Below are 26,790 nucleotides of genomic sequence, written 5' to 3'. Positions count from 1 at the left end.
AATCTACCATATTTTTTCTATGACTTCCTTTCTACCATTAACACTCGGCTTCATTACTTCTAAAGTAAGGTGACTTGTTTACCTTTTTGCTTATTTTTAATTGCATCTACTGCTGCTATCATTGTATTAACTGTTTTTCAAAGCAGTGAGATTTAATTGGTAAGTCAATAACAACTTTATCACTATAATTGAGATGTTACCAAAAATTTTTGGCATAAAAAATTATTAAGAAGCTATGACAGTGCAGACATGGAATTAATTTTCTTTACCATGCCTACACCTTAATGGTGAACCTAAAAATTACTTAACTGGCAAATAACTGAGTCCTCCCACCATTACTACTGGAGTATTTTCTAATTCTATTTGAATTAAAGACAAAGCAAAGAGATTTAAAACTGGAATGAAATCAAGCTCGGCAGTGCTGTCATTATTCAAATACTACTGTACTGACATAAGTACAGTTACCTACACAACAAAAAATATAAGGCTGAAATATAAGAGGAGAGTTATCAATTGGGGAATTACTTCAAAACTGGAAACAGAAAGAGCCAACTCTCAAGATAACTTATGGAAAAATGCTATCATGTACCTCACTCTGTCAACTTTCACATTTTTCAAGTACTTTTGTTCATTTCAGTTACCTCAAACAAGAATGGTGCACAGACAAAAATACTACCACTGTCAGGACAAGAATACTAACAAACAGAACACTACATATCATTATCCAGATCATTCACACCACCAAATTTCTCAGCAAAAATCTTAGGCTCAGATTTTTCAAACATGAAAATAGCTTTCTTAGTTAGATACATATTATCAAGATATACACTTGTTAATTGTCCTATATTATGTTAGTTGGAAAAGTTACATACTCCATCATATGCACTTTTACTTAAAAGGTAATAGAACAGACAATGATCTATGGAAAAAAAACGTTTTTTAAAATTGTGCATTCATCAGATAGAAACTACTGAAGTAAGAAACCATTACTTCAATATGGGAAGGGCCATATGACTGAGAATTTACCAAGATGATCTTTCAATTTCAAGAAATAAGAGACATCCTCCAATTTGGGCATAGCCACTACTGTTCACCTTCCTCAGAACGAAGTTTTGCTCTAGAATTAATGCATCTTCACACAGCTGAACTGAGTAAAAGAGGTATCTTCATGGATGGCAAAAGTTACTATGTACAGTATTTACATAAGCAAACTAGTTTTTTTAAAAGCTCCTGTATCAGCACAATGGTACAAAACACTTCCTTCTGAGTAACTGCTTAGATGGCAAAGTAACTGAAATAGATAAGTGTTCTCCAACCGAGATAATGTTTCTCATTTGATATATTCCAACAAAACCAGTGAATAACGTTTACGGTTTATTATGAGTGGCCTAAATGATATCTTTATAAATAAGTGGTGCAATTTGTCAGAACAAAGTTGAAATAGCTGGACAACTAGGTGGCAAGGCAAAAGGAATGGTTGAAAGTAGAAGATACACAATAGTACTGAATCTGGGGCCAAAACAGCACTGCAAAAAGACTTAGCACACACCACTAAGTGTGTGCTGAGCAAGGCACACTGTGGGCAGTAATTCATACAGGGCCAGGAAGCTAAAGAAAATGTGAAAGTTCTTGTGTCTTGGCACAGCAATCTGGACAAGAATTAATACCCAAGAAAAGAAGATAAGATGAAACCGTGTGAATTGCCTTAAGTTATCAGAATATTCCATAAAAGCTGAGCAAAAAAGGTGCTGATGTACAAATAACTAACATAAGAGTGGCCAGAGGCAACAGGGTATTAAGATCTCCAACACACTGATCATTTGCTTTGATCAATTTTAGTGAGAAGAAAGTCCTCCTAAAATACAAGTACGTACTGCATAACAAGTGTGGATTGATAAGCACTTCACAATATGGCACTAGAACTACAATGGGGGTTCTAAAAGTTTAAAAGCGTTTTTGGATCAAAAAATAAATTTCTTCAGCCTTCCTTTACCAAGAGTTTTCTAACTTCAGATGCTAAAACCTAGGTTTACAAAAGCAGCACTGAGGATTGGATGTTGAAGGGAACTTGTCCCACTAAAGGGTAAGGACTCCATGAGTACCACACAATGTTCCTCTTACATGGTATGAATTTAGTACAGTATTCCACAGAGTATGGTTCTGCAAAGCACGAGTTCCTGAAGTCCTTAATAAACAAAACCAGTCCTCCAGATTGCTATGTACTGGTCACCTATGGGTGAATAAATGAAAACCATTAAATGATCCCTGACAGAAATGTTCAGAGCTTTACAAGAAAACAGGATGGAAATTCAAGGATGTTGAACTGCAATCAAAGTTCTGGTATAAACTCAAGGCTCACAGGAAGCGAGGCGAAGAAAGTTACGGGCAGTCTTCTCACAAGGAGACCTACCAGAATGTTACTGATCCTGATCCATACCTTTTACTAAAATCAACTGACAGCTCAGAAATCCATTTCATAGGCAGGACATAAAGTGAGATCATAATACGACTTAGTTTCACACAAAGAGCTTCTGTGGATGTTGACTGGAAAGGAAGACACAAGAAATTTTTGAAGTAATTTGTATTTTTCCTACATATACTAGGTATACAACCAGAGCCTTTTACATGGAAGTAATCCTCAGTGTGGGCTGTACCTGGTCATTCTAAATAGACAACAAGGTAATAGTTGACTGGTGAGGGTAACTGGTGCTTGCAGATCTGTCATCACACTTTGTTGAATGAGTTCATACCTCCACTTTGTATATTAAAGCCCTAAGCTTCAGACTGGCAACAGCCCTCTAGGTGTTAATGAGTTTGCTCACCTTAGTGTTGGTTCAGCCCATTCTCAGGATTTTACTCCACCTGGACAACTGACGAGTACTGCCATCCTAAGATGTGCAGTTATTCTAGAACAAAGACAATCTTCTCACTTTCTGTCACAACCAAGGAATTGTGATAAACTGGGAGAGTTAAGGGCTCCAGAGATCCTGGCAGTTTGTATGGGAACCAGTGGCAGTAAATGAGATAGGTCAGACCATAGACTCTGAAAGGTAGTCAATAACCTTCCTCCTCTATTCCTAAACCTTTTCCCTGACAGCTGCAGACACCGGCCCACCCCAAAAAAATAAACAAAAAAGCAATACCTGTTGTAATCAACTTAAACAGAGGACATGAAGAGCTATAACACTTGTGCATGCCCTCCCACCTACACTATACACCACTTACCCACAGAAAAGTATGCAAACATTCAAAAGACACTAACACATGTTCCAACTTTGCAAGGGGAAGGAATGCAGCTTGGTATCCTCACTTGACCATGGCTAAAGGAAAATTGCTTGGTGAGAGCATTACCAAGCTCAGCTACTAGTTCCTTTTCTCCTAAAGCACATTATCTAAAACACTCTTCTAGCAGGTAACTCCCATGTTCATGAAAAAAAATTCAGGAAGGACTAGTAGTGATTTGGTGTTGAAATTTGATGTGGATGCTAGCAAAGAATTGCTACACTGGAGAAAGGAGCTTACTCTCACAGTGGCATTTGCTGTTGTTATATGTTGAATGGATGTCACTGAAAGACAAAAATTAAATCTTGATGGCAAAGACAAGGTGTAGAGAAACATACAAAGACCAGAATGAATTGGTAGAATAACCAGGGCCAGCACAGAGGGCTTGAGGCATCAGTATGCTGATGGAGGCATTCAATAGCAAAGATGGTCACTGCTCTGCCATTTACATTTGCTAGTACACTTGCCCTCACTAGTGCAGTTGACATCCCATTTTTGCAAGGGTTAGGGACCACAACCCCGTGATTACCAAAATTCCACAATACATCGCAACCCCCCTCTAAAAACCTTGATATGTAATTCCCTATTGTGTGATTGGCTCCCTCCAGCCAATAGCTGTCGTCATGAGAGAGAGAGAGAGAGAGAGAGAGAGAGAGAGAGAGAGAGAGAGAGAGAGAGAGAGAGAGAAGAGAGAGAGAGGAGAGAGAGAGAGAGAGAGAGAGAGAGAGAGAGAGAGAGAGAGAGAGAGAGAGAGAGAGAGAAACTAAGTACATACCTTAAACTAAAATGCTTATAACTGCTTATTTTAATAGTTCAAACAAAAATATACCTAAAATTATTATCCTATAATAAAACACTTTGATATCATTTCAAAGTCATCTTGCATTTTTATCCTTAAAAATATATGGCTCACAGATTCAGCGAACACTGAACTAAAATCAATTATCAAAAACAGTGAAACTCCCTCAAAAACCATCAGAGCTACAAGCCAATCAGCAACTAGCAGCACTAAATCCTGCTCTGTGATTGGCTCTTCTAATCTTTGCAACCAATAGCATGTCGTGCTACAAGCCAATCAGCATTGAGGTAACATCCCTTACTTATACTCTGCAGTGTGATTTGCTACTTCCAAGTCTTCCAGCCAGTAACAGAGAGAGGGAAAGAAGGGCCAAACTTGTTCCTTTCATGGATTAAACAATTAAAAATGTTAATAATACAGTATATATTATATATCTTTCTATCAACTACTCTCCCTTTCTATCAACTTTATAGAGAGGGAGAAAGACCACTGAATGGGCAACATCATATATGTGACCACAAAGACGGCAACACTCTTTAATCTTGTGGTTAGTAATGTCAAGATATTTGACATATCCTGACAGGTACATTAATACTACTTGAAAATAATACAAATAAACCTACATTTAGTAAATTTACTACTTACAATATATAATTTGTTGAGTAAATTTGTACAGTTTTAAGAGTAAGTTTCTACAAAAGGCACCATATGGTTTAAAATTCATTTTTATGGTATCATTTGAAGAAAAAACTTAATATGTACCCACTGAAAACTAAAATGTGGAATAAAGGAATCAGTATTATTATGACTATTACTTTATGCAGAAAAATTCTCTCACCTTAGTGAGAGAGAGAGAGAGAGAGAGAGAGAGAGAGAGAGAGAGAGAGAGAGAGAGAGAGAGAGAGAGAGAGAAACAAAAACACAACTCAAAACACTACTGACAGTAGTACATGCAAAGTATGAGCTACAAGCTTAACTGACACTGGTTACTTCCCACTCCTTCAACCAACAGCGTGTTGTTATGGAAAGAGTGGGGGGGGGGGGGGGGGGTTTGTGAGCATCATTTTTTTTTTATTCATTACATTACATGTGACATGATGATAAACCAATATTAAGGGATTTTATTTTAACATTTGATTGAGATTTACTTGGTTACATTAATATTCATTATTATTAATATTTGAAAATTAGTAATTCATTCTTTTATCCTAAAGAAAATGTATTCAGTGACAAAAATAAAATTAAAATACAGTAACTAGTGAATATTACTCTATGAAAAAATCCACAAAGTAGTGAATTTCCCCGCGATATATTTGGGGATGTGTTTCACAGAAAAACTGCTAAGTACTGAATCTGTGATTGCTGAACCATGATCTAGTGAGATCCGCTATACCAATACTTGCTAGTATTGACATTCGCTGGTGCGGGGGCTCACTGGCACTTATGTTTGTTGGTGTTGGGGCTTGCTGATGCTGTTGTCTTTGGCATTGTTACCACTAGAGTTAGTGAGCCCCCGCACCAGCGAATGTCAATACTAGCAAGTATTGGTATAGCAGATCTCACTAGATCATGGTTCAGCAATCACAGATTCAGTACTTAGCAGTTTTTCTGTGAAACACATCCCCAAATATATCGCGGGGAAATTCACTACTTTGTGGATTTTTTCGTAGAGTAATATTCACTAGTTACTGTATTTTAATTTTATTTTTGTCACTGAATACATTTTCTTTAGGATAAAAGAATGAATTACTAATTTTCAAATATTAATAATAATGAATATTAATGTAACCAGGTAAATCTCAATCAAATGTTAAAATAAAATCCCTTAATATTGGTTTATCATCATGTCACATGTAATGAATAAAAAAAATTATGCTCACCCCCCCCACCTCTTTCCATGACAACACGCTGTTGGTTGAAGGAGTGGGAAGTAGCCAGTGTCAGTTAAGCTTGTAGCTCATACTTTGCATGTACTACTGTCAGTAGTGTTTTGAGTTGTGTTTTTGTTTCACTGGTGTTGGAGTTTGTTTTCAATACTGTTGATGGAATAGGCAACTTTTTGTACTGACACTCAGCTGACACTAAAGCTTCAGGTGGTAGGGCTGATGCAGGAGCAAAACTGGCACTGATGCTCCCTGAAACTGGAGGATGTATGAAGGCACTTTCACAAACTAGCAACTAATGCTACTAAGTGCTGTGGCTCTAGGCTGGGAACGAGCTTAAGGTATGGAACAATCACATGACTCTCAAGCAAGAGGCAAAGAAGAATCTGAAATTGAATAATTGTAGAAGAAAAGATTTAAAAAACAAGAGGCAGGGAGCATGTGAAGAGTCAAATGACGATCTGACACAGAAACTTGACCGAGTCAGGGTTGGGTACTGAAGCTAGCAAAGAAGTGATTCATGTGAGACCTGGGTGAACATGCACACACAGTTTGAGACAGACAAAGTTGAGATGAAGCTCAAACAAAAACTGATTTAGAGGAGCATTGATGAACTCTAAGAATGGTACACACACAACATTGGCGCACACACAAAGTTAAAGAAAGAGAGAGAGAGAGAGAGAGAGAAAAAAAAAAAGTCTTCACTGCAATAATGACTCAAGAAAGCAAAAAAAGCAGAAACAGAATGCTGCAACCCAAAAATGAAGGTGAGATTGATGCTGACTTCCGGAGTAGGGCCAGTGCCAAAAGAGTAAAGATGGTGCAGAAATGTAGCCAAGTGAAAGATATACCATCACTGAGAAGGTCTGGGGGGATCAACAGAGAGAGAAGACCTGAGCAAGGCCAAGGACTGGCAGGAACACCACTTTTGGCAGAAGACAAGAAGCAGAATTGACTAGATGCCAATGTGACAGGAGCAGGCATATATGCGATAAAACAGGAATTCTCAGCAAAACATTTTCTCCTGGAGATTTCTTGAAAAACTGTTTTTCCTCTGCTGGGTTGAAGGGGTGACTAATGCCTCGAAGATGAAGGCTTTGAAGGAGTAACATAGGAGTTGCCATCTTACTATGACTTTTCGGAGCTCTAATATACTCATGATATCAAATACAGGGCAAAGCTGGATGATTTCCAGGACAGGACAACCAAGTGTAGCACTGGAAGTCCGTCCTTTTTCTTCTTCCAGGTGTCTGGGGTTATTTGTGTAAAGGAGAGAAGCTGGTGAAGATTTTGATGCTTGCCCTGGGGACTGCAGATCTGAGATTTCCTTTCAACTCACTTTACAAGGGAGGCAAATGATGATCCATAATGTTGAAGACCTATTACCCCTAAGATAGTGGAAGAGAGCACATTGAAGAGATCTTTCAAGACAGATTCTCACATTTGCCAACTTACTTGTAAAGTAGCATTTTGAATTACTTCACAGGGCTTTCTAATGATACGTATATCATTTTGCATATATCTACTAAATAATTCTAAGTTTCTAAACAAAACAATCTGTAACTGGCACTGCGGCGAGAGTCAGTGTGTTTAATTACTACAATAAGAATATAAGTTACCCTAAAAGGATTAAGTAGGGCAGACATCAAATGCCTCCCTAACATTCCCACCTGATGAGCTCCTGCACTCAGCAGAGAAGGAGAAAAAATGGCAAGGGCACCTAATCTAACGAGTGAAGCAAGCTCTATATCTACTCCTGGAGTGTGGAGAACATGAAGTTCTGCTACTGGTTTCATTAAAGGTCTGCTGAGAGTGGAGTGGCCAGAGTAACAGAAACATGTTAACCTAGCAAGAACAGCACTAGATGAGTCATGAGTAACATCAGGAGCCATGAGATGTGCTTCTGATGTACCAATGGGCAAGAACAACTGAGGGACTAGATGCTAATCAAAATTCCAAACCAGACAAATCAATGTCACCAATTGTAATAACAGAATGTTACTTGTGGCATTGCCAGCCTAGAGATAAAAATAAAACTGACCTCAGACTCCACTACAAAGGTAATGAGGACCCAGTCAAAGTTGGACATAAAATTAGTACACCTTTCCAGTATTATGCAGACATAATACTGGTGGAAAATACAAAATAGCACAAAATACAAAAAAATTATCTTTGGAGACAACTCCAATAACCAAATAAGAGTAATCTCTTGATTATCTGAATCAATAGAGCCAAGGCCCTGTCGGATAATGGCAAAATCCAGATCAGGGCGAGTACAAAAAAAAAATCTATGGGCATTCAAGGGCAACATTGTACCCTTCCCAATTAACCTTGTCAATACAGCATAACTGTAAACACTCAATATGCTTATAAACAACAACCATTCGTAACTGCATAAATACAATTTAAATAAATGCAACCCCTTCTATTTCTCTCTCTCATGTAAATGACAGTTCAGTAGGTAAGGTAACCTACCTGTATTTACCCAAAGCCTACCACGATTTGATCACCATTAACATACTTTTATACAGCAACTTTCACATCAGTTGTTACCATAATGTATTACTATACACAAGATACAAAATCTGTGTGAACTACAGACGTAGGCTAGATGTTACAATATCCATTTGCATCATTTAAATACTAGTCTACTGTTACAGCTGTATTTAAGTTAAAGGTAATGCTATGAAACAGATATTTTACCTACTGAATCCATTTATACTGTATTATTATCATGTTATATTATCATCGTAATGTATAAATGTAAATACTTATAAAAAACCGATCATCCACCATATGTATACATTATACATAGGCTAGGCTAAAGTTTACATTCTCTGAATCAGCTGATAAAGCCTGCTACCAAAAGAACCAGGAGAATCATTTTTTTGTTGCTAAAAGAAATCGATTATTACTGGAAATTTTTATATATAAATGTAAAATGGGGTATACAATGGTAAACTAACATGTACTTTAAAATAATATCCCTCAAAATTTCAAAAATCACAATTTTGAAAATTATATTATTCCTAACTATAAAAACCTGAGGTCCTTTCCAATAGGAATTGCTTACAGCGAAGCTGGACCACGGCCATTAAAACTCTTGCAGGGTGGTTAAGCAGTAACTAGTACTGTCGGGTAGAGATGGGGAGACCCGCCTGCCCGGAAGTAAACATTCCTGTTGCCTTTCAGCCCAGGTTTCAGATGGAGGGGTGCCGGAGTGAGACGAGAAGCAGTCTTGGGAGACAAATCTGTCTGATGATTCTTGCAAGGGCGTTTACGCCCTAAACGAGAATCAAATGCTGTCTAGTGACCTGGGTCCCTGTGATGGCAAGACAGAAAGAAGTTTATAATCAGTAGTTGAATCTCGACGAAGGAGAAACAATACTACTTTCATGTGAAAGACTAGGCCAAAGTAAAAGTCCCATCGATGACACCAACCAGTGAAGACGGCTCCAATCTCTGGAATGTTACACAGGACCGAAAGAGTTATCCAGCTATTTCCATTGCTGCTCGGCAAGAAAGTCATGTTTCCAAGGAAAGCTGGATAGTCTTTTAGCCGTGAAGACACCAAGATTGTACTGCCTGAGGAACTGCTCGTGTCACTGGCACTGAAGGCTGTATCAGGGAGAAACTCGTCTCATTACTTGGAAGCAGAGTTGGCAGGTCGTGCAACAGGCAAAGACTTCTGTCATTTACTTTTAATTCAGGGCAAACAATGTATGTTGAACACCTTATAAATTTTAAATAATTTAAGAGAGAAGACAAAAAATGTCCAGTTTGTCTGAAGAAGAATTGCTCCTGTTGCAGCAGCAGAGGGGATAAGAGCTTGATTGGGTGTCTTCAATTTTTACATGGCATGTAGAACAAATATGCAGTAACTGCATGAAGTGTCTCTCTCTCATATTAAAGCTTGGATTTACAGGCAAAATATATTTTGGGCAGGGAGAATTCAGACCCCCGATGAAAAGGGTCCTGTATGCCTACGCTTGAGGGTAGACCACCGCTTATGGTCATCACCTTTGGAGAGCAAGATCTTCACATCCTCATGATAAGTTCTTTCACCTCTCTCACAGAACACCTGCACTTGACTTCTAAGTTTAATGAAATTACACCACAAAAAGTATGATTGACTGTTCTTCCAATGATGATAAACTTGTCTATCATGATAGGCAAGCATACATGCAGCATTAAAAGATGGATTATCTTTATGATGAAACCTGAGGATTTTGGAAGTTCTCCTCCTCTCAATAATGGTCTAAGGCGATTATTTAAAAAATGACAAATTTTCTAAGACAATTTATATTTTTCATAGCTACAAACCTGAGGTCTTAAGAATAGGATAATTTCTAGCACCTAGCTGGATCTGGTTAAAAATGGATGAAAGCAAGGAATCTTGTGACATCTGGCAACACATGCATAGATCAGGCTCAATAATATTTACACTTTTATGAATATTGCTCAACTTGAGCTCATTATGATCAGAGTCAATACCATCCCAGTTGGAAAAGCTAACATCACGATCAACCTGATCCATCCACACATTAAGCTTAATCAAGCAATGATCATATGAACCCACTGTCAAACCTACTCCACAAGAAAAATCCCATAACTCTGTGAATAAAAGGTCAAGATGGTTGCCATATTGGTGAGTGGGTTCAATTCATTAACTGCTCACACCCCAAAAACGTGGATAAATCTATAACAGCAATACCACAATTACCTGTAGCAGTAACTGAATTTGGCCATGTAGTGTGATGAGCACTGTAATCACCAATAAAACTTAAATAAACTTTGGAGTCGACTTCCTGAACTGCTACCATTTAGGTAAGCAAGGAGCCATAAATTGAATCAACCAAAATGAAACGTCCAGCAAAAACAAAGATTTCTTAGTCTGCCACAAACTTGAACCTCTTGCATTTCGTGACATCCACACTCGTAAAGTGACCTATGAGATATGGAGAAACCCTTTCTAATGTAAAAATGCCAATCCACAGGTCTTTGGAATGGTATTATGGCATTACACTTGAGTAAAATGGGTTTCTTAAACCCTGGAATATACAGTCCTGAAATATGATGCCAATAAGACGCTCAAGTTTCAAAACAGAAGAGTTTATCAAACTAACAGCAGCAACATCCAGCCCTTTTTACTCTTATATATATCCCTGAAAATTCCTACATAACATATATTTCTGTGAATGATTCTGTGGGCCAGGTTTAAATTCAATTACTTCTATAATATTTGCACATAGGTAAACTTCAGGTGGTACACCTCTTGACAGAATACATACTTCAGACATCAGCAAGTACTTGATTCAAATGTTTCCTGTTGGACAATGGTCATCAGCAACTAGAAGATTTTATTCTAACTGATAACAGAACTAAATTTCTTGCATATAATTTTGTTCATATGTAAAGTAAAATGAGAGGGGAGAAATCTAGCCTAAAATTCTCTGCATTTATACAAAGCCCATTTTTACACTGAAGCATCCTTCTTGTCATTTTTAATATAAAGTAGAATATGTAATTTCATTTCAACTGTTTGTTACCCAAACTAAAAGCAAGAAACTACTAAAAACCAAGACTATTACAAGCAAATAGATTAACAGGCTGCAGAATATATCAAGAAAAGGCCTTGAGCTTACACTACGGAAAAAAAAACCTAACTGCTGACAATTATAAATGTTATGGCAATCACCCTCATACAAAAATAACCATTACTTTATCCACTGGAGGTTATAAATACCTCATGTGAGGCAGGTCCCTGACCTTCCAGGAACTGAAAGATCATCTTGGTAAATTATCAACTGATTAGTTCTCTAAACTGAAGTAACAGGCTCCAGCACATCAATGTGCTGTGAAAATGAGAAAAGATTCACAACTTTGGATGAACGAAAAATACAAAAGTCTGATGGGTAAAAGAGAAAACAGTTTGGCTCAGCAGGTTAAAATTTACAAAATGAAAACTGGTAAGAAATTCAGACTTCTTTTTTCAAGCTTCTGTCTCAATTCATTTTGTTAACTTTTTGTATATGTAAAAATGCAGATAAAAGAGTTTGGTGACAGAAAAAGACCACCACAAGAGTCACAAGAGTATCAGTAGTATTTAGAGGACGTTACTGATATTGAAGAAGAGAGAGAGTGCAACGCACAGCATATCCAAGTTCCTCTGGATGCAATGCCGTCTGGGGGACCTGGGGGGCAGATTCATGTTGAGAGTATGTCGGCCTCACCTTATGGTCAAAAGCTTCGAGGTCCTCCTCAGCCATCCACATGAACTCTGAGAAGTCCGCTTCTGCGTTGGAATTCATGTTTTCACCTCCTGGATCACTGTTTGACTGACTTCTGCCAGGACTATTGTCAGGTAACCGCATGGACGGAATTGCCTGCAAACAAGAGAAAAGGGGTCTCTTTAAAATAAGTACTGTACTAAATAACTATGCAAGAGCTGTAAAGTAAAAATAAACAAATATGAAGTAAACTGTACATTACCTAGATACTTCAACTTCACAATGTAAATCTATAGTACTGATATTCTAGCTAACAGCAAGAAAAATATCCAATTCCTTCATATTGTTTCAATTATTACAGCAACATCGAAAAATACTCCCAACGATCTGTTTCATACCACAACTTACCATGTTTTTTGTAAAAATCATAGCAGAGCTAAAGGCAAAATTTATACACACTACAGATGAATCTCACTGCCAATGGAAGAAACACAAGAACTGCTCTCAACCCTTAAACGCCGAATGGACATATTAAACGTCGAGTCAAAATGTCTCCTGTATGCCGAATGGACGTACCATACGTCGACTCAAAAAAGTTTTTTTTAAAATTCGCTGAAAACTTTTGAATCACACGCCTTGGGGGATGCTGGGAGTTCACGGATCAAGGAGTTGTTTTGTTTACAATCCTTATGCAGGCGCGCAAGCGCGAATTTCTTTCTTATCGCACTAAAAAGTATCAGTGACACATCTCAAAAATTATTTCGTCACTTTGACATAATATTTGCACCGTTTTAAATTATCCGTTACATGAAGTATTATATATGAAAATTTGCGCAATTTCATTTAGAATACAACAAAATACTCATGATTGTAGTTTTTATCAGTTTTGAAATATTTCCAAATAAATACTAACGATAAGTGCCAAAATTTCAACCTTCGGTAACTTTGACTCTACCGAAATGGTCGAAAAACGCAATTGTAAGCTAAAACACTTATATTTTAGTAATATTCAACTATTTACCTTAATTTTGCAACAAATTAGAAGTCTCTAGCACAATATTTCGATTTATGGTGAATTTATGAAAAAACTTTTTCCTTACGTCCGCGCGGTAACTCTTCCGAAAAAAATCATACATGCGATTGTGGAAATGTTTGCACCATTTTAAAATTAGCCGTTACATAAAGTTTTATATTTGGAAATGTGCACAATTTCATGCACAATACAACTATAAACAACCCATGGTTGTAGCTTTTATCAGTTTTGAAATATTTTCATATAAAAAATAAGTGACAAATTTTCAACCTTCGGTCAATTTTGACTCTACCGAAATGGTAAAAAAACGCAATTGTAAGCTAAAACTCTTATATTTTAGTAATATTCAATCATTTACCTTCCTTTTGCAACAAATTGGAAGTCTCTAGCACAATATTTCGATTTATGGTGAATTTATGAAAAAAATAACATTTTCCTTACGTCCGCGCGGTAACTCTTCCGAAAAAATCATACGTGCGATTGTGGTAATGTTTGCACCATTTTAAATTAGCCGTTACATAAAGTTTTATATATGAAAATGTGCGCAATTTCATGTAGAATACAACGAAAAATAATTGAAGGTTGTAGCTTTTCTCATTTTCGAAATATTTGCATATAAATCACGATAAATAGAAAAAAAACATGTTCGGTCAACTTTGACTCTACTGAAATGGTCGAAAAACGCAATTGTAGGCTAAAACTCTTATATTTTAGTAATATTCAATCATTTACCTTCATTTTGCAACAAATTGGAAGTCTCTAGCACAATATTTCGATTTATGGTGAATTTATGAAAAAACTTACCTTCCCTCCGCGCACGGATTCTCCGCCATAAATCTCCGAAATGCGTACATCGCATTCTCGGAAAATTTGCTCCGTTTCATATTAGGCATTTCATAGAGTTTAATATATGAAAATGTGCACAATTTCATGTAGAATAAAACAAAAAATATTTGAAGGTTGTAGCTTTTCTAATTTTCGAAATAATTGCATATAAAAAAAATTATAAAAAAACTTCTACATTTGGTCAACTTTAACTCGTCCGAAATGGTCGAAAACTGCAATTGTAACCTAAAACTCTTACAGTATCGTAATATTCCATCATTTAACTTCATCTTGAAACAAATTCAAAGTCTCTATAACAATAGTACAGGCAGTCCCCGGGTTACGACGGGGGTTCCGTTCTTGAGACGCGTCGTAAGCCGAAAATCGTCGTAAGCCGGAACGACGCTTGGAAATATGTCTTAAACTAATAAAAAGTTATAAAAACCTTACTTGTAATCCTTTGGTTACACTACATGTTGTTTCCTGTAGTTTTATGTACAACCTGGAGTTATTTTCATAAAAGAATGCTGGTTCTTGAAGGTAAAAACTATTGTAATCCTCTGGTGACACTACATTCTTGAAGTTTTATGTACAACCTGGAGTGATTTTGCAAAATCTTGAGGGCTACAAGAACAGCTGATTACTATTTACGTATCATATAATGACTAATTAAAGTAAATGTATCTTTAAATAGGCTTATATATTAGTATCAACAAAACATTTCCTGCCATGAGTCAGAGGCCGTTTAATGAAAACGAACACTCTCTGTCCTATCTGTTCAGAAAATAAACGTTACGTCAATCTCCGAGACCATTGTTGCCAAAGCGTCTCTCTCTCTCTCTCTCTCTCTCTCTCTCTGATCAAATTACAATGGAAACTTGACATACGATTGCCCTAATATACGAATGTTTTGAGATATAAGAGAAAATTTGCGAAAATACAAGCTTTGATATACAACGAAATATTTGAGATACGATTTTGCGATGAGTGTTAGTTGTATAGGCGACCGATAAATGGCGTTCAGTCTGTTTGTTTGTTGGTGCTGCATGTTAACACGTCGTTGTTTAGTTCGTTGTATTTGCGCCTATTTTTCGTGTTATTTTGTCTATTTTATTATTAACCATGGGTCTCAAAGCTAAAGACAAAGCAGGTGATAAGAAAAAACCCAAGAAAATGATTTCGATGGAAGCAAAACATGAAATTATAGCAAAGCATGAACGTGGCGTTCGTATCGTCGATTTGGCAAACGAGTATGGTCGAAATCCTTCTACAATATCCACGATCATCAAGCAGAAGGAAGCTATAAAAACCCCCGAGACCATTGTTGCCAAAGCGTCTCTCTCTCTCTCTCTCTCTCTCTGATCAAATTACGTACTGGATAATGTCTCTCTTTGGATACTTCGATTTTGCCAAATATTGAGGGCTACAAGAACAGTTGATTACTATTAACGTATCATATAGACTAATTAAAGTAAAACGTATCTTTAAATAGGCTTATATTATTAGTATCAACAAAACATTTACTGGCATGAGTCAGAGGCCGTTTAACGAAACGAACACTTCTCTGTCCTTAACTCGGAGCGTCGGAAGACGCCTCTCTCTCTCTCTCTCTCTCTCTCTCTCTCTCTCTCTCTCTCTCTCTCTCTCTATCTTCTCTCTCTCCTCTCCTCTCTCTCTCTCCTCTCTCGTCTCTCTCTCTCTCTCTCTCTTCTCTCTCTCTGGATCAAATTACTGGATAATGTCTCTCTTTGGATACTTGGAATTTGCGTTGTAATCTAACCAGAAACTTCGTTTTGTTATTATTACTGGAAACAAGCAATGATTTTTTCATTATTTGCGCTTTTGGACTGTTATATGTAAACTAGTATGTATTCATTCGCTCGGAAACTAGTTCCGCATATGAGGCGTCACTAAAAAACATAGAAAAATACAACATAAAAAGTGTCGAAAATCATCATAATCTCAAAATTTTTGTTGTAATCTAACCAGAAACTTATTTTTTATTAATATACTGTGCTAAACTATAAAGGATTTTTATCATAGTATGCGTTTTTTAAAAGCGTCGTTAACTCGGAGCGTCGGAAGACGCCTCTCTCTCTCTCTCTCTCTCTCTCTCATCTCTCTCTCTCTCTCTCTCTCTGATCAAATTACTGGATAATGTCTCTCTTTGGATACTTGGAATTTGAGTTGTAATCTAACCAGAAACTTCGTTTTGTTATTATTACTGGAAACAAGCAATGATTTTTTCATTATTTGCGCTTTTGGACTGTTATATGTAAACTAGTATGTATTCATTCGCTCGGAAACTAGTTCCGCATATGAGGCGTCACTAAAAAACATAGAAAAATACAACATAAAAAGTGTCGAAAATCATCATAATCTCAAAATTTTTTTGTTGTAATCTAACCAGAAACTTATTTTTATTAATATAACTGTGCTAACTATAAAGGATTTTTATCATGGTATGCGTTTTTTTAAAAGCGTCGTTAACTCGGAGCGTCGGAAGCGTCAGCGTCGTAACCTCGGAACAAGCGTTGTAACCCAGGACGGATTTTTCCATTGAATATTTAAGAAAGAGCGTCGTAACCTCGGAACGTCGTAAGCCGGAACCGTCGTAACCCAGGGACCGCCTGTATTTAGATTTATGGTGAATTTTAAAAAAAATATTTTTTTACGTCCACGCGTTACGAATTCATGCATCATTTTGTGATAATATTACAACGAAAAAAAAAAGTAACTTGTTACCTTTAACCGTTTTGCGCACAGCGGGATTTGAATACAATTATATATAAAATTTTCTTTTTGCGCTATCATATATAGCATTATTTATATATGATAATGATAATTTTTTTCATTTCTGATGGTTGCATACTAAACTTCAACCAATGACAAAAAAAGGAGCCAAAAATGAACTCTTAATCTTGAAAACTAAGCGCGCTGTGCTTTTTTGAAAAAAATATTTTTTCCACTTCCGCGCTCACTCCGAAACACCACCGGCACACGGGGGACAATTTTTTTTTTACCGCTTCGGCGTTTAAGGGTCAACATCATACATAAAATCCACTTACAACAACTATGCAAACGTGATATATGTAGCACATCTGTAAGAACTATCATAACACATCTAAAGTAAACTCATGGTAACTAAATAGAAAGTGCATCTATATGTACCAACTCAAAGGATAAGAACAAGAACAATCATGTATAATAATTATTTCCAAGTGGATTTTGTCTTCAATAATACCTTAAGCTGGCTTATAAAATTTAAAATATCTTGTCAGTGTATTTGAGGTAATCTCGTGATATCTAAAAATATGTAGTATTACTTGGAAACTCCACCTGAAAGCCACAAAAATGATATTGTTAGAATACAATAAAGTTTTGTACATACTTACCCGGCAGATATATACTTAGCTTATGTCTCTGACGTCCGACAGAAATTCGAATTTCGCGGCACACGCTGCAGGTAGGTCAGGTGATCTACCCCCCTGCCGCTGGGTGGCAGGAATAGGAACCGTTCCCGTTCTAGAACCAGATTTTCTCTTCCATCTGTCTCCTGAGGGGAGGCTGGGTGGGCCATTCATCGTATATATCTGCCGGGTAAGTATGTACAAAACTTTATTGTATTCTAACAATATCATTTTTGTACATGCAACTTCCCCGGCAGATATATACTTAGCTGATTGACACCCTTGGTGGTGGGAAAGAGACAACTATTTACTGAATAGACAGGTAAACAACATACGTTGTAGGTAATAAATAAATAAAACCTTGGTTCCTACTTGTTCAGGCGGAAGATTCCATGGCTAATGCCTAGGAATCTGCTTCGCCTCAAGAGCCTCAGCGAGGATGTGACCTATGGCTAAGAGTTCTTGTGGGTCTGTCGATGGGGTCTTATCCATTTACTCGACAGAGCCTCTTACATGACAATATGCCTTATGCCTAGTGGCATAATTAAGGAGCACAACACCGATCCCGATCACCTGATCCTAACACGAGGGTTAGTGCTTAAGTTGAAAAGAGTTATCCCCAAACTCCTTTCAAACAACCCAAAGAAAAAACACGACGTTAACTAAAATTTAACTCAATGGTTAAGGATCAGTATCGGCTCCCTATCCCAGCAATGTATCCGCAGACACGTATCAACCAAGAGAGAAGGATCTCTCGTAGGTTTTCTTGACATCCTTCGGATATGGGAAGAAGTCACACAGAGTTGCATCTCCCGTATGTGACAGCTAATATGTCTTATGACATATTGTTAAGGAAAGAACAAGAATACAGAAAAGCTCGCACTTCATGCGCTTTTAATTCTCAGCTGTTTGAAGGAATCATCAATGCACTTGTCAAGTGCTTAGGAGATCACATTGTCTCAAAGAAGGCCAGGGCATTCTTTGATATAGATCTCTTCTGGGTGAAGCCTGGAGCCTGGCTAGCACCTCGCGCCTGGCTGGAGCCTTGCGCCTGAATGGCGCCTAGAGCCTGGCTGGAGCTCGCGCCTGGCTGGCGCCTGATTGGCTCCTCCCTCCTGGCTAGCGCCTCGCGCCTGGCTGGAGCCTTGCGTCTGGCTGGCGCCTTGCGCCTGGAGCTTGGCAGAAGACTTCATGATTACTGTCTATGAGTCTGCATGCCTCAAGAGTTTCAGCGAGGTAGGGACCTATGACTGACAAACCTTCTGGATCATGTCAATGGGGGCTAGCCCGCTTACACGACAGAGCCTTCTCGGATCGTGCCAATGGGGGCTGACCCACTTACATGGCAGAGCCTTACCTGTATCATATCAATGGGGACTAGCCCTCTTACATGACAGAGCTTTAGGTTTCTCTTTACTGAAGGAGCCTTGCGCCTGGATGGATCCTCAATCCTGACTGGAGCCTAGCCTTGAAGGAGCCTGGCACCTGGATGGCGCCTGGCTGGCTTCTAGAGCCTGGCTGGCTCCTAGAGCCTGGCTGGCTCCTAGAGCCTGGCTGGCGCCTCGCGCCTGGCTTGGCTCCTCCACACTTGCTGGAGCTTCGAGCTTGGAAGAGTCTCTAGGCTGTCTGGCGATGTCCACATCGGACACTCTTATATCTGTCCGATTTGTTCGCCGCGCCAGGTTGGAGGCCCGCTCCTTCTCAGTATCCGGCCATGACAGAGTTCCTTGGAACTGTCCGCCTCTGGCGTTTTTCGCCTGTATTGGCATTTGGCGCTTGGCTGGCGCTACATTGTCCGAGAGTCCTGAAACAATCACAGTTTATCAGGAGACTGGGGAGAAGGGTGGAAGAAATTCTTCCCCTTTGAGCTTTTGGCCCCTGGCAAATGGGGAGGTGGGATTTTAGTTCAGCTACACCCAGTAGACGACAGGATATCTAACAATACGAGAGAGAAGAGTCTTCCTCCGAGGAGGATCCTTCGTGAACACTTCTTTTGCTAACGAGATCTCTTCTTACATTGTTTGATGAGGTTCCTCGTTGCAGAATCTTCCCTATCCTTGCCCGAAGGAAGGGAAGGAGTCTGGAAGTCGAAGGAGAGACTGAGCTGAAATTGGGCGGAACCCTGATTTCTAGCTCTTATTGTATTCTTCTGAATACCTTCTGGGAAGCATTTTGAGCCCTCATCGCACCCCGAAGACTCTGTAGGCAAACGTTTTAAACTATCTCTTCTTCTGTAGATGAAAATGTAAGTACCCTGCCTGGGCAACTAAACTTCTATCTGAAAGCGTTGCGTCAGGAATAGAGGGATTTAGTTCTTTTGCCAGACATACTGTGCTGGCAAGAACCCATTGCCGAGTCTCCATTGAATCTGATGCGAGATTCCAATGCACAAAAAATTCACTTGTCTTCTTGGTCGTTTTAGGGCTAAGAGAAATAAAGAATTCCTTCATAAACTTCCTCAAAGAAGTTTGATGAGGAGCAGTTCCATTTTGTCGGAACACGGAATCTGTGGCCACAAAAAAAAATTCCATTCGAAGTACATGATATCCTACTCTTGTCGTATTGCGGTATCGTATAGATCCCGAAGATCTATACGATACCGCAATACAAAAGCATTCATAGATATATTAGAAGGATATAATCCTTCAAACTGGAACAAATCTAATGAAAACATCTTGAAAATAATTGAAGAAGTTCCAAATAAAATCCAAGTGGTCAAGAGACTCATAAAGAAAATATACATAAACCAACATATTCCGACAAAGAAAATGAATAAGGTGAATCTTGTGAATATACTAATTGATGCATTAGGAAAAAGAATGCCAAAAGCATGCAAACTGTGTAAGGTTTGGTATAGCATAGTCAATCACAAAACCTAATCAGAAAATGTGCTGCATGCAACATTCCGACCCATCCACAGTGTGCTGAGGTAATACAAGATTTGAGAAAAGATACAAGAATTTTTTGTTCAACATGTCTATCATGGATAGACAATGTTATTAAATCAAGATTGAATGTACAAATAGTTGAGGATGAAGAAGAAGAGGAAGAGAAGAAGAAGAAGAAAAAGAAGAAGAGGAAAACGGAAGAAAAGTAAACAAAAATGAAATGACAGAAAAAAATAAGGAAAAAACAAAAAGAACAAGATAAAAGTATGGATGCAGAGATACTCATTGATACTACATATGAGGCAATAAAGCAGCATACCTACGAAGAAATAAATTACGATATGACAGCAGAAAAGCAAATCCCGAAGAGGCTCTACCCAGATCTATACAATGACGGGAAAGAGGAAAAAATAGACAAGAAAGACAAAATCTGCAACCTTTTGAAAAGAGGGAATTGCAGATTTGGAGAAAGAGTTACTACACAACATCCTAAGATATGTCAAAACTATGAAATTATATGGTAAATGTGCATACTTAGATGGATATGGGGATGATTGCAGAGATCTGCATCCTCCAAAAATATGTAAAAACCTAAAAGAAGGAAAAGGATGTAAGTTCGACAAAAAATGCAAATATATGCACCCTGTAGGCCATGAATCAAACAAATAAATAACCAACCAAGTAATAAAATCCAAAATAAGAAAGAAACAAATAAAGAGAGAAATCAAGAATATCAGGTAAAAGAGAAAAGCAAACCACCAATGAGATATGCAGAGGTGTCAGCAAAAAATTTCAAAGCATCAGCTCCGAAATTCTACTCAAGAGATAATAACTGTATTTATTATGCAAGAGGATATTGCAGAAACGGAGAAAAATTTGCAGATTCAGACACAAAATTAATAATTATGATGAAGGAAGATCAAATATTATGGAAAAGTTGGATTTTTTAATGTCAGAATTTCTGGAAATGAAAAAAAGAACAACATACCAGAACAGGAAAGAGACATGGGAAAATCCTTATTACTATCAGTATTAAATGAAGGAGAAAACACGCAAACCATCATAGTGATGAATGGCGCAGGGTTTAGTTACGAGTAACTCAAAAAGAAAAATAGAGTACTTAGAAGAAAACTAACCCAAAAATGAAAAGAAAATAGATATAATGAATATAAGTGAAACCTGGTATTCCCAAGAGACTGGGAATGATGATCAAATAAAAGGGTTCCAAACTTATAGATCAGATAGAAAAAATAGGAATCAAGGGGGAACCGCAATATATGGGAAAGACAAAAACAAGGAAATATATGAGAAATATAGTAACTCAGAATGTGAACTAATAGCGGTAGAATTTGAATCTGAAAAATTGATGAACATAGTATATATAGACCTCCTAATACTAAAGAGTTTGACTTAATAATTGAAAAATTGGATGATATATGTAGAAATCACAAGGACTGGACTATTCTCCTATCTGGTGACTTCAACTTTCCTTTCGTAGAATGGAAAGAACGAATAGGAGATTGTGGTTGTACTTATACATATAAAAAAGAGAGTAATAGTAGTGCAGAAGATAAGAGGCAATTTGAAAAGCTATTAGATATGCTACTAGAATACAACATTCAACAAATAAATCACCTGCCAACAAGAAAGGAAAATACTTTAGACCTAGTATTTGTGAACGAGATGAATTATGTTAAAGAAATAATAGTTTATAATGCGAGTATTTCAGACCATAATGTCATAGAATTAACAGTTCATTCCAAAGCAGTGAAAATAGAGATAAGCAAGAAATGAAAAAGTGGGAAGGATATGGAAAATACAACTTCTACAGTAAAAATATAAAATGGTCAGAAATTAATGAAGAATTAAACAAAGATTGGGATAACATTTTCGTAAGTGATGACATAAGGGTAAATACGGAGATATTATATAAAATATTGGAGATAATAGTGGAAAAATATATACCGAAGAAGAAAAGTAACATCATTCATGCATACCAAGAGACAGAAGGATCTTGTTCCAGAAAATCAGAAAGTGGAAAAAAGGTCTTGCAAAAGAAAAAAAATGCATGGAAAGTTATAGAACTAAAAAGTAAGATAGAAAATGCAGAACAAAAGATTATACAATCAAAAGAAAATGAAAAACGGGACTTGGAAGAAAAAACCCTATTAAATATCAAGCAAAACCCCAAACTCATTATACTCATATGCGAAGAAGATGAATAAAAGAAGAATAGAAATAGGCCTCTGAGAATTGAAGGGAGATTAACCGAATGAAAAAAAGGAAATTGCAACATACTGGGCAGAACGATAAGAGAGAATTCACCCCTAGAATAGATAATGAAGATAATGATATAGAAGTAAGGGATGAAAATAGTGAATATTTAGCTGACATAGATATTAATGAAGCTGATATTGTGCAGGCTATTAATGAAATTAAAAATGGAGCTGCTGCAGGGCCTGATGGAATGCCTGCTATTTTGTTAAAGAAAGTAGTTCATTCTATCGCAAAGCCACTTGCAATATTATTAAGACAAAGTGTAGATACAGGCAAGATATATGATGAGCACAAATTAGCATATATTACCCCTACTTTCAAAAGTGGATCAAGACTAGAGGCAAGTAAAAATTATAGGCCTGTGAGTCTAACATCACATATTATGAAAGTGTATGAAAGGGTAATGAAGAAAAATATTATGAAACATTTAATAAAAAATAATTTGTTTAATAAAGGACAACATGGTTTCGTACCCGGAAAAAGTACACAAACCCAACTGTTAGTCCACCGTGAAAACATATTCAAAAATATGAAAAGCGGAAAATGAAACAGATGTGGTTTATTAGACTTTGCAAAAGCTTTTGATAAAGTAGACCATAATATATTGGCGAAGAAAATTAGAAAACACAATATCGTGGATAAAGTAGGAAGATGGTTAAAAGAATTTTTACACAACAGAAAACAGATAGTTATGCAAACGACGAGAAAATCGGATGAAGCCAAGGTAATATCCGGTGTGCCGCAAGGTACGGTGTTAGCTGCAATACTGTTTGTTATTATGGATTGAAGACATAGACAATAATGTTAAGGATTCGGTAGTGAGTAGTTTCGCAGATGACACAAGAATAAGTAGAGAAATTACTTGTGATGAAGATAGGAACGCTCTACAAAGAGACCTTAACAAAGTATATGATTGGGCAGAGGTAAATAGGATGGTATTTAACTCTGATAAATTTGAATCAATAAATTATGGAGACAGAGAAAGAAAGCTATATGCATATAAGGGACCTAATAATGAGACCATCACAAATAAGGAAGCAGTTAAAGACCTTGGTGTGATGATGAATAGGAAACATGTTATGCAATGATCAAATAGCAACTCTGTTGGCAAAATGTAAAGCAAAAATGGGAATGTTGTTACGGCACTTCAAAAACAAGAAAAGCTGAACACATGATTATGCTTTATAAAACATATGTTCGTAGTCCACTTGAATATTGCAATATGATATGGTACCCACACTATCAAAAGGATATTGCACAAAGAGAGTGTACAAAGGTCCTTTACAGCTAGAATAGAAGAAGTTAAGGACCTAGACTACTGGGAAAGACTACAATTCTTAAAATTATATAGTCTAGAAAGGAGAAGAGAACGCTACATGATAATTCAGGCATGGAAACAGATAGAAGGAATAGCAGAAAATATCATGGAACTAAAAATATCAGAAAGAGCAAGCAGAGGTAGATTAATAGTGCCCAAAACTATACCAGGAAAAATAAGGAAAGCACACAGGACATTAATCCACTACGCACCAGCATCGATAATGCAGCGTCTATTCAATGCGTTGCCAGCTCATCTGAGGAATATATCAGGAGTGAGCGTAGATGTGTTTAAGAATAAGCTCGACAAATATCTAAAACTGCATCCCAGACCATCCAAGATTGGAAGATGCAAAATATACCGGAAGATGTACTAGCAACTCTCTGGTAGACATTAGAGGTGCCTCACACTGAGGGACCTGGGGCAACCCGAACAGATGTAAGGTCTGTAAGGTAAGGTAAGGTATCTCTAATTCCCCTTGTAGAGACAGAGTATAGCCTTTTACTGCGTTCTTTGATAGCAGATATATACATAGGTGATTCTTCCCTCTGAAAGTGAAGAAAAAACTCGCTATGTGGTTCACAGAGGTATCGGAAGAGGACAGTTTCCTCATTCCATCTAGCACGATCTGCAGCAATTCTATGTCTTAGCCATGACTATTGTCATTTACCTTGAAAAATCCTCTCATTCATGTCCACTTCTGGTCAGTCTGCACGTGGAAAGACTCAGAGTGGAGAGGTTTTTCAGGTCTATTTATAATAGATTCTGATAGAATATCCAGATACTCTTGGAAAAGCCTTACGAAACATGCTGTGAGAAGAACGTGACTTCTGTGAATCCAACCTCTCTAAGGCCAAAATGAGGCATTCATCCTCTCTTCCTTTGACGCCCATTTATCTTAATATCTGTTAAGAATTTATAACTAGGGGAAAAAAGACTAAAGTTTATTCCCCTTCTTTAAATTAAAGATGTTGTATATTGCTACCTCTCTTGGTTCTTAGAGGAAAGGAAGCAGTCTATAGGAAGCCTGTTCGTCTTCTACCTTGCGAAGAGATCTATGAAGACTTTCCGCAGGTTCTCAAAACTCTTTTCAATAAATGTTACATACACGTTAACAGTTATTATCTTCGATCGAGAAGGTTCTCACGGACATGCAAAATCTTGCATCGAACCTTTAAGGATCGTTACGTTCCGTGTCTGTTTCCAAATAGGTTCTCTTTTGTTAACGCGAACAGGGGCGAAAAAAGAGATTCTCGATGCTCTTTGCGATATGAGAGAGTCGTGGAATTGGCCTAAGTGATTAAAAAAAAATCATTTCATCATTCCTTGTAAGCGACCCCTTTCCGATTAAATGGGTAACGAAATCAGGAACGAATCTTGCCGTTACCGAGCCTCCGAGAGGCTACTGGTTTGTTTGTTTGTTTGTATGGTGTTTTTACGTGACTTCCGAACCACGTCAAGAGTGAACTTCTATCACCAGAAATCCACATCTCTCACTCCTCAATGGAATGGCCAAGAATCGAACCCGCGACCACCGAGGTGAGAAGCAAACACCAAACCAAACCACTACTGGACTCTTAGGTTAATAACTCGCTAAAACGAGAAAATATCTTGGATGGTACTTCTGGCGCATTGCGCCAGGCTGGCGCTTCTGGCGCAATTTGCGCCAGGCTGGCGCTTCTGACGCTTTGCGCCAGGCTGGCGCTTCCTTCTAGTTCTTTTAAGGTTATGTGCCAGAACATCTGTGCCCTTATGGTACCCGACATCCTTCACGTGTTAATTCCGTTCTTAGTAGGAAAAAACTTTTATATACGTAGTATAGTCCATTCAGGGAAACAACTTCTGCCACTAAGAGAATGTTTCCCATCCGACTCACCCATCTTCTCTTGAGCAATATCCGATTCTAAAAAGGTTGTGTGCGTTTCTCGAAAGGATGAGAGAATTATATTATTTCGTGCTCTGCCGTATTAGACTCCTTTATAATACTGTCACATTGTGGTAAACAGCATTAATCTAGGAAACCTTTGTAAGGATACTAGGAATTCTGTAGTTAACCTCGGTATGCGCATAAGACTTGACCATACCGTAGTCTTAAAGTGAATTCTCTTCTACTACATTCATCTTCTCACTAAGCATGTACTCTAATAAGCCATGCTTTCGTAAGCATGAGAGCATCATAATAATATAGAGTTCCGCTGCGTTAGAATCCTTTAATAATGTTACCTACGGTAAACAGCATTGAAAGGTTGTAATATCTTTCTTATTGAAAGCTTCTTAGCAAAAGGCAGACAATATTTTATTTATGTTTGCTTAACTATCCCCTCAATCCGAGGCTAAAACCGCGATTGTAGGGAGAGACACGGTTAGTTATTCCATCCCGCAGGAGAGAGACATGTAACCAACCACCCATGACCGACACCTACATGTTACTGCGTTGGTCTCTAAGGCGCGATAGCAGTCTCCGTTAGCCGTCTGGCCTTACTCTTCCAGAGTTGCCAGCTACTCCATTAAATAAAGGAATCTTATAAAATTATCGAACTTCAGGAAGTTCTTATTAATGCATATTTAAGCGAAACAAGACTTCGATAAATCTAGAAGCTAAGTAGGTTTTGTTCTCTTAACAATCCCTTTAAGCGTAGTCCTTCCTAGGAAATTCCTGGAAGGATACTGATAATTGAGTTGCTCTACAAAGAAGTAACTACGGTATGTGTGATTTGCCGTATCGTATTCTCATAACAGCAGATACTCAACTACCTTCTTTCCCTGCCGAGGCAGATAAAGGAAAAATTTTTACTGTCTTCGTTCTTTTCGTTAATAGAATGATAGAAAGAGTATATATATCTCC

At 37.6% G+C, this 26,790-nt stretch overlaps 1 protein-coding gene across 1 annotated transcript in view; it reads right to left on the bottom strand.

The window, feature by feature from the left end:
- LOC135207232 (polyadenylate-binding protein-interacting protein 2B-like) overlaps nt 1-26,790 on the bottom strand; it is a 72,192-nt gene that overhangs the window by 29,688 nt on the left and 15,714 nt on the right. The window contains exon 2 of the mRNA XM_064238863.1: nt 12,198-12,350. Coding sequence (XP_064094933.1) covers nt 12,198-12,338 — 141 coding nt within the window. The 5' untranslated portion in view covers nt 12,339-12,350. The remainder of the gene's footprint in view (nt 1-12,197; nt 12,351-26,790) is intronic.

This window comes from Macrobrachium nipponense, chromosome 32 (assembly GCF_015104395.2).
Source record: "Macrobrachium nipponense isolate FS-2020 chromosome 32, ASM1510439v2, whole genome shotgun sequence".
Lineage (NCBI taxonomy): Eukaryota > Metazoa > Arthropoda > Malacostraca > Decapoda > Palaemonidae > Macrobrachium > Macrobrachium nipponense.
Note: the sequence above shows the minus strand (reverse complement) of the source record. Positions and strands in the feature narration are given on the sequence as shown.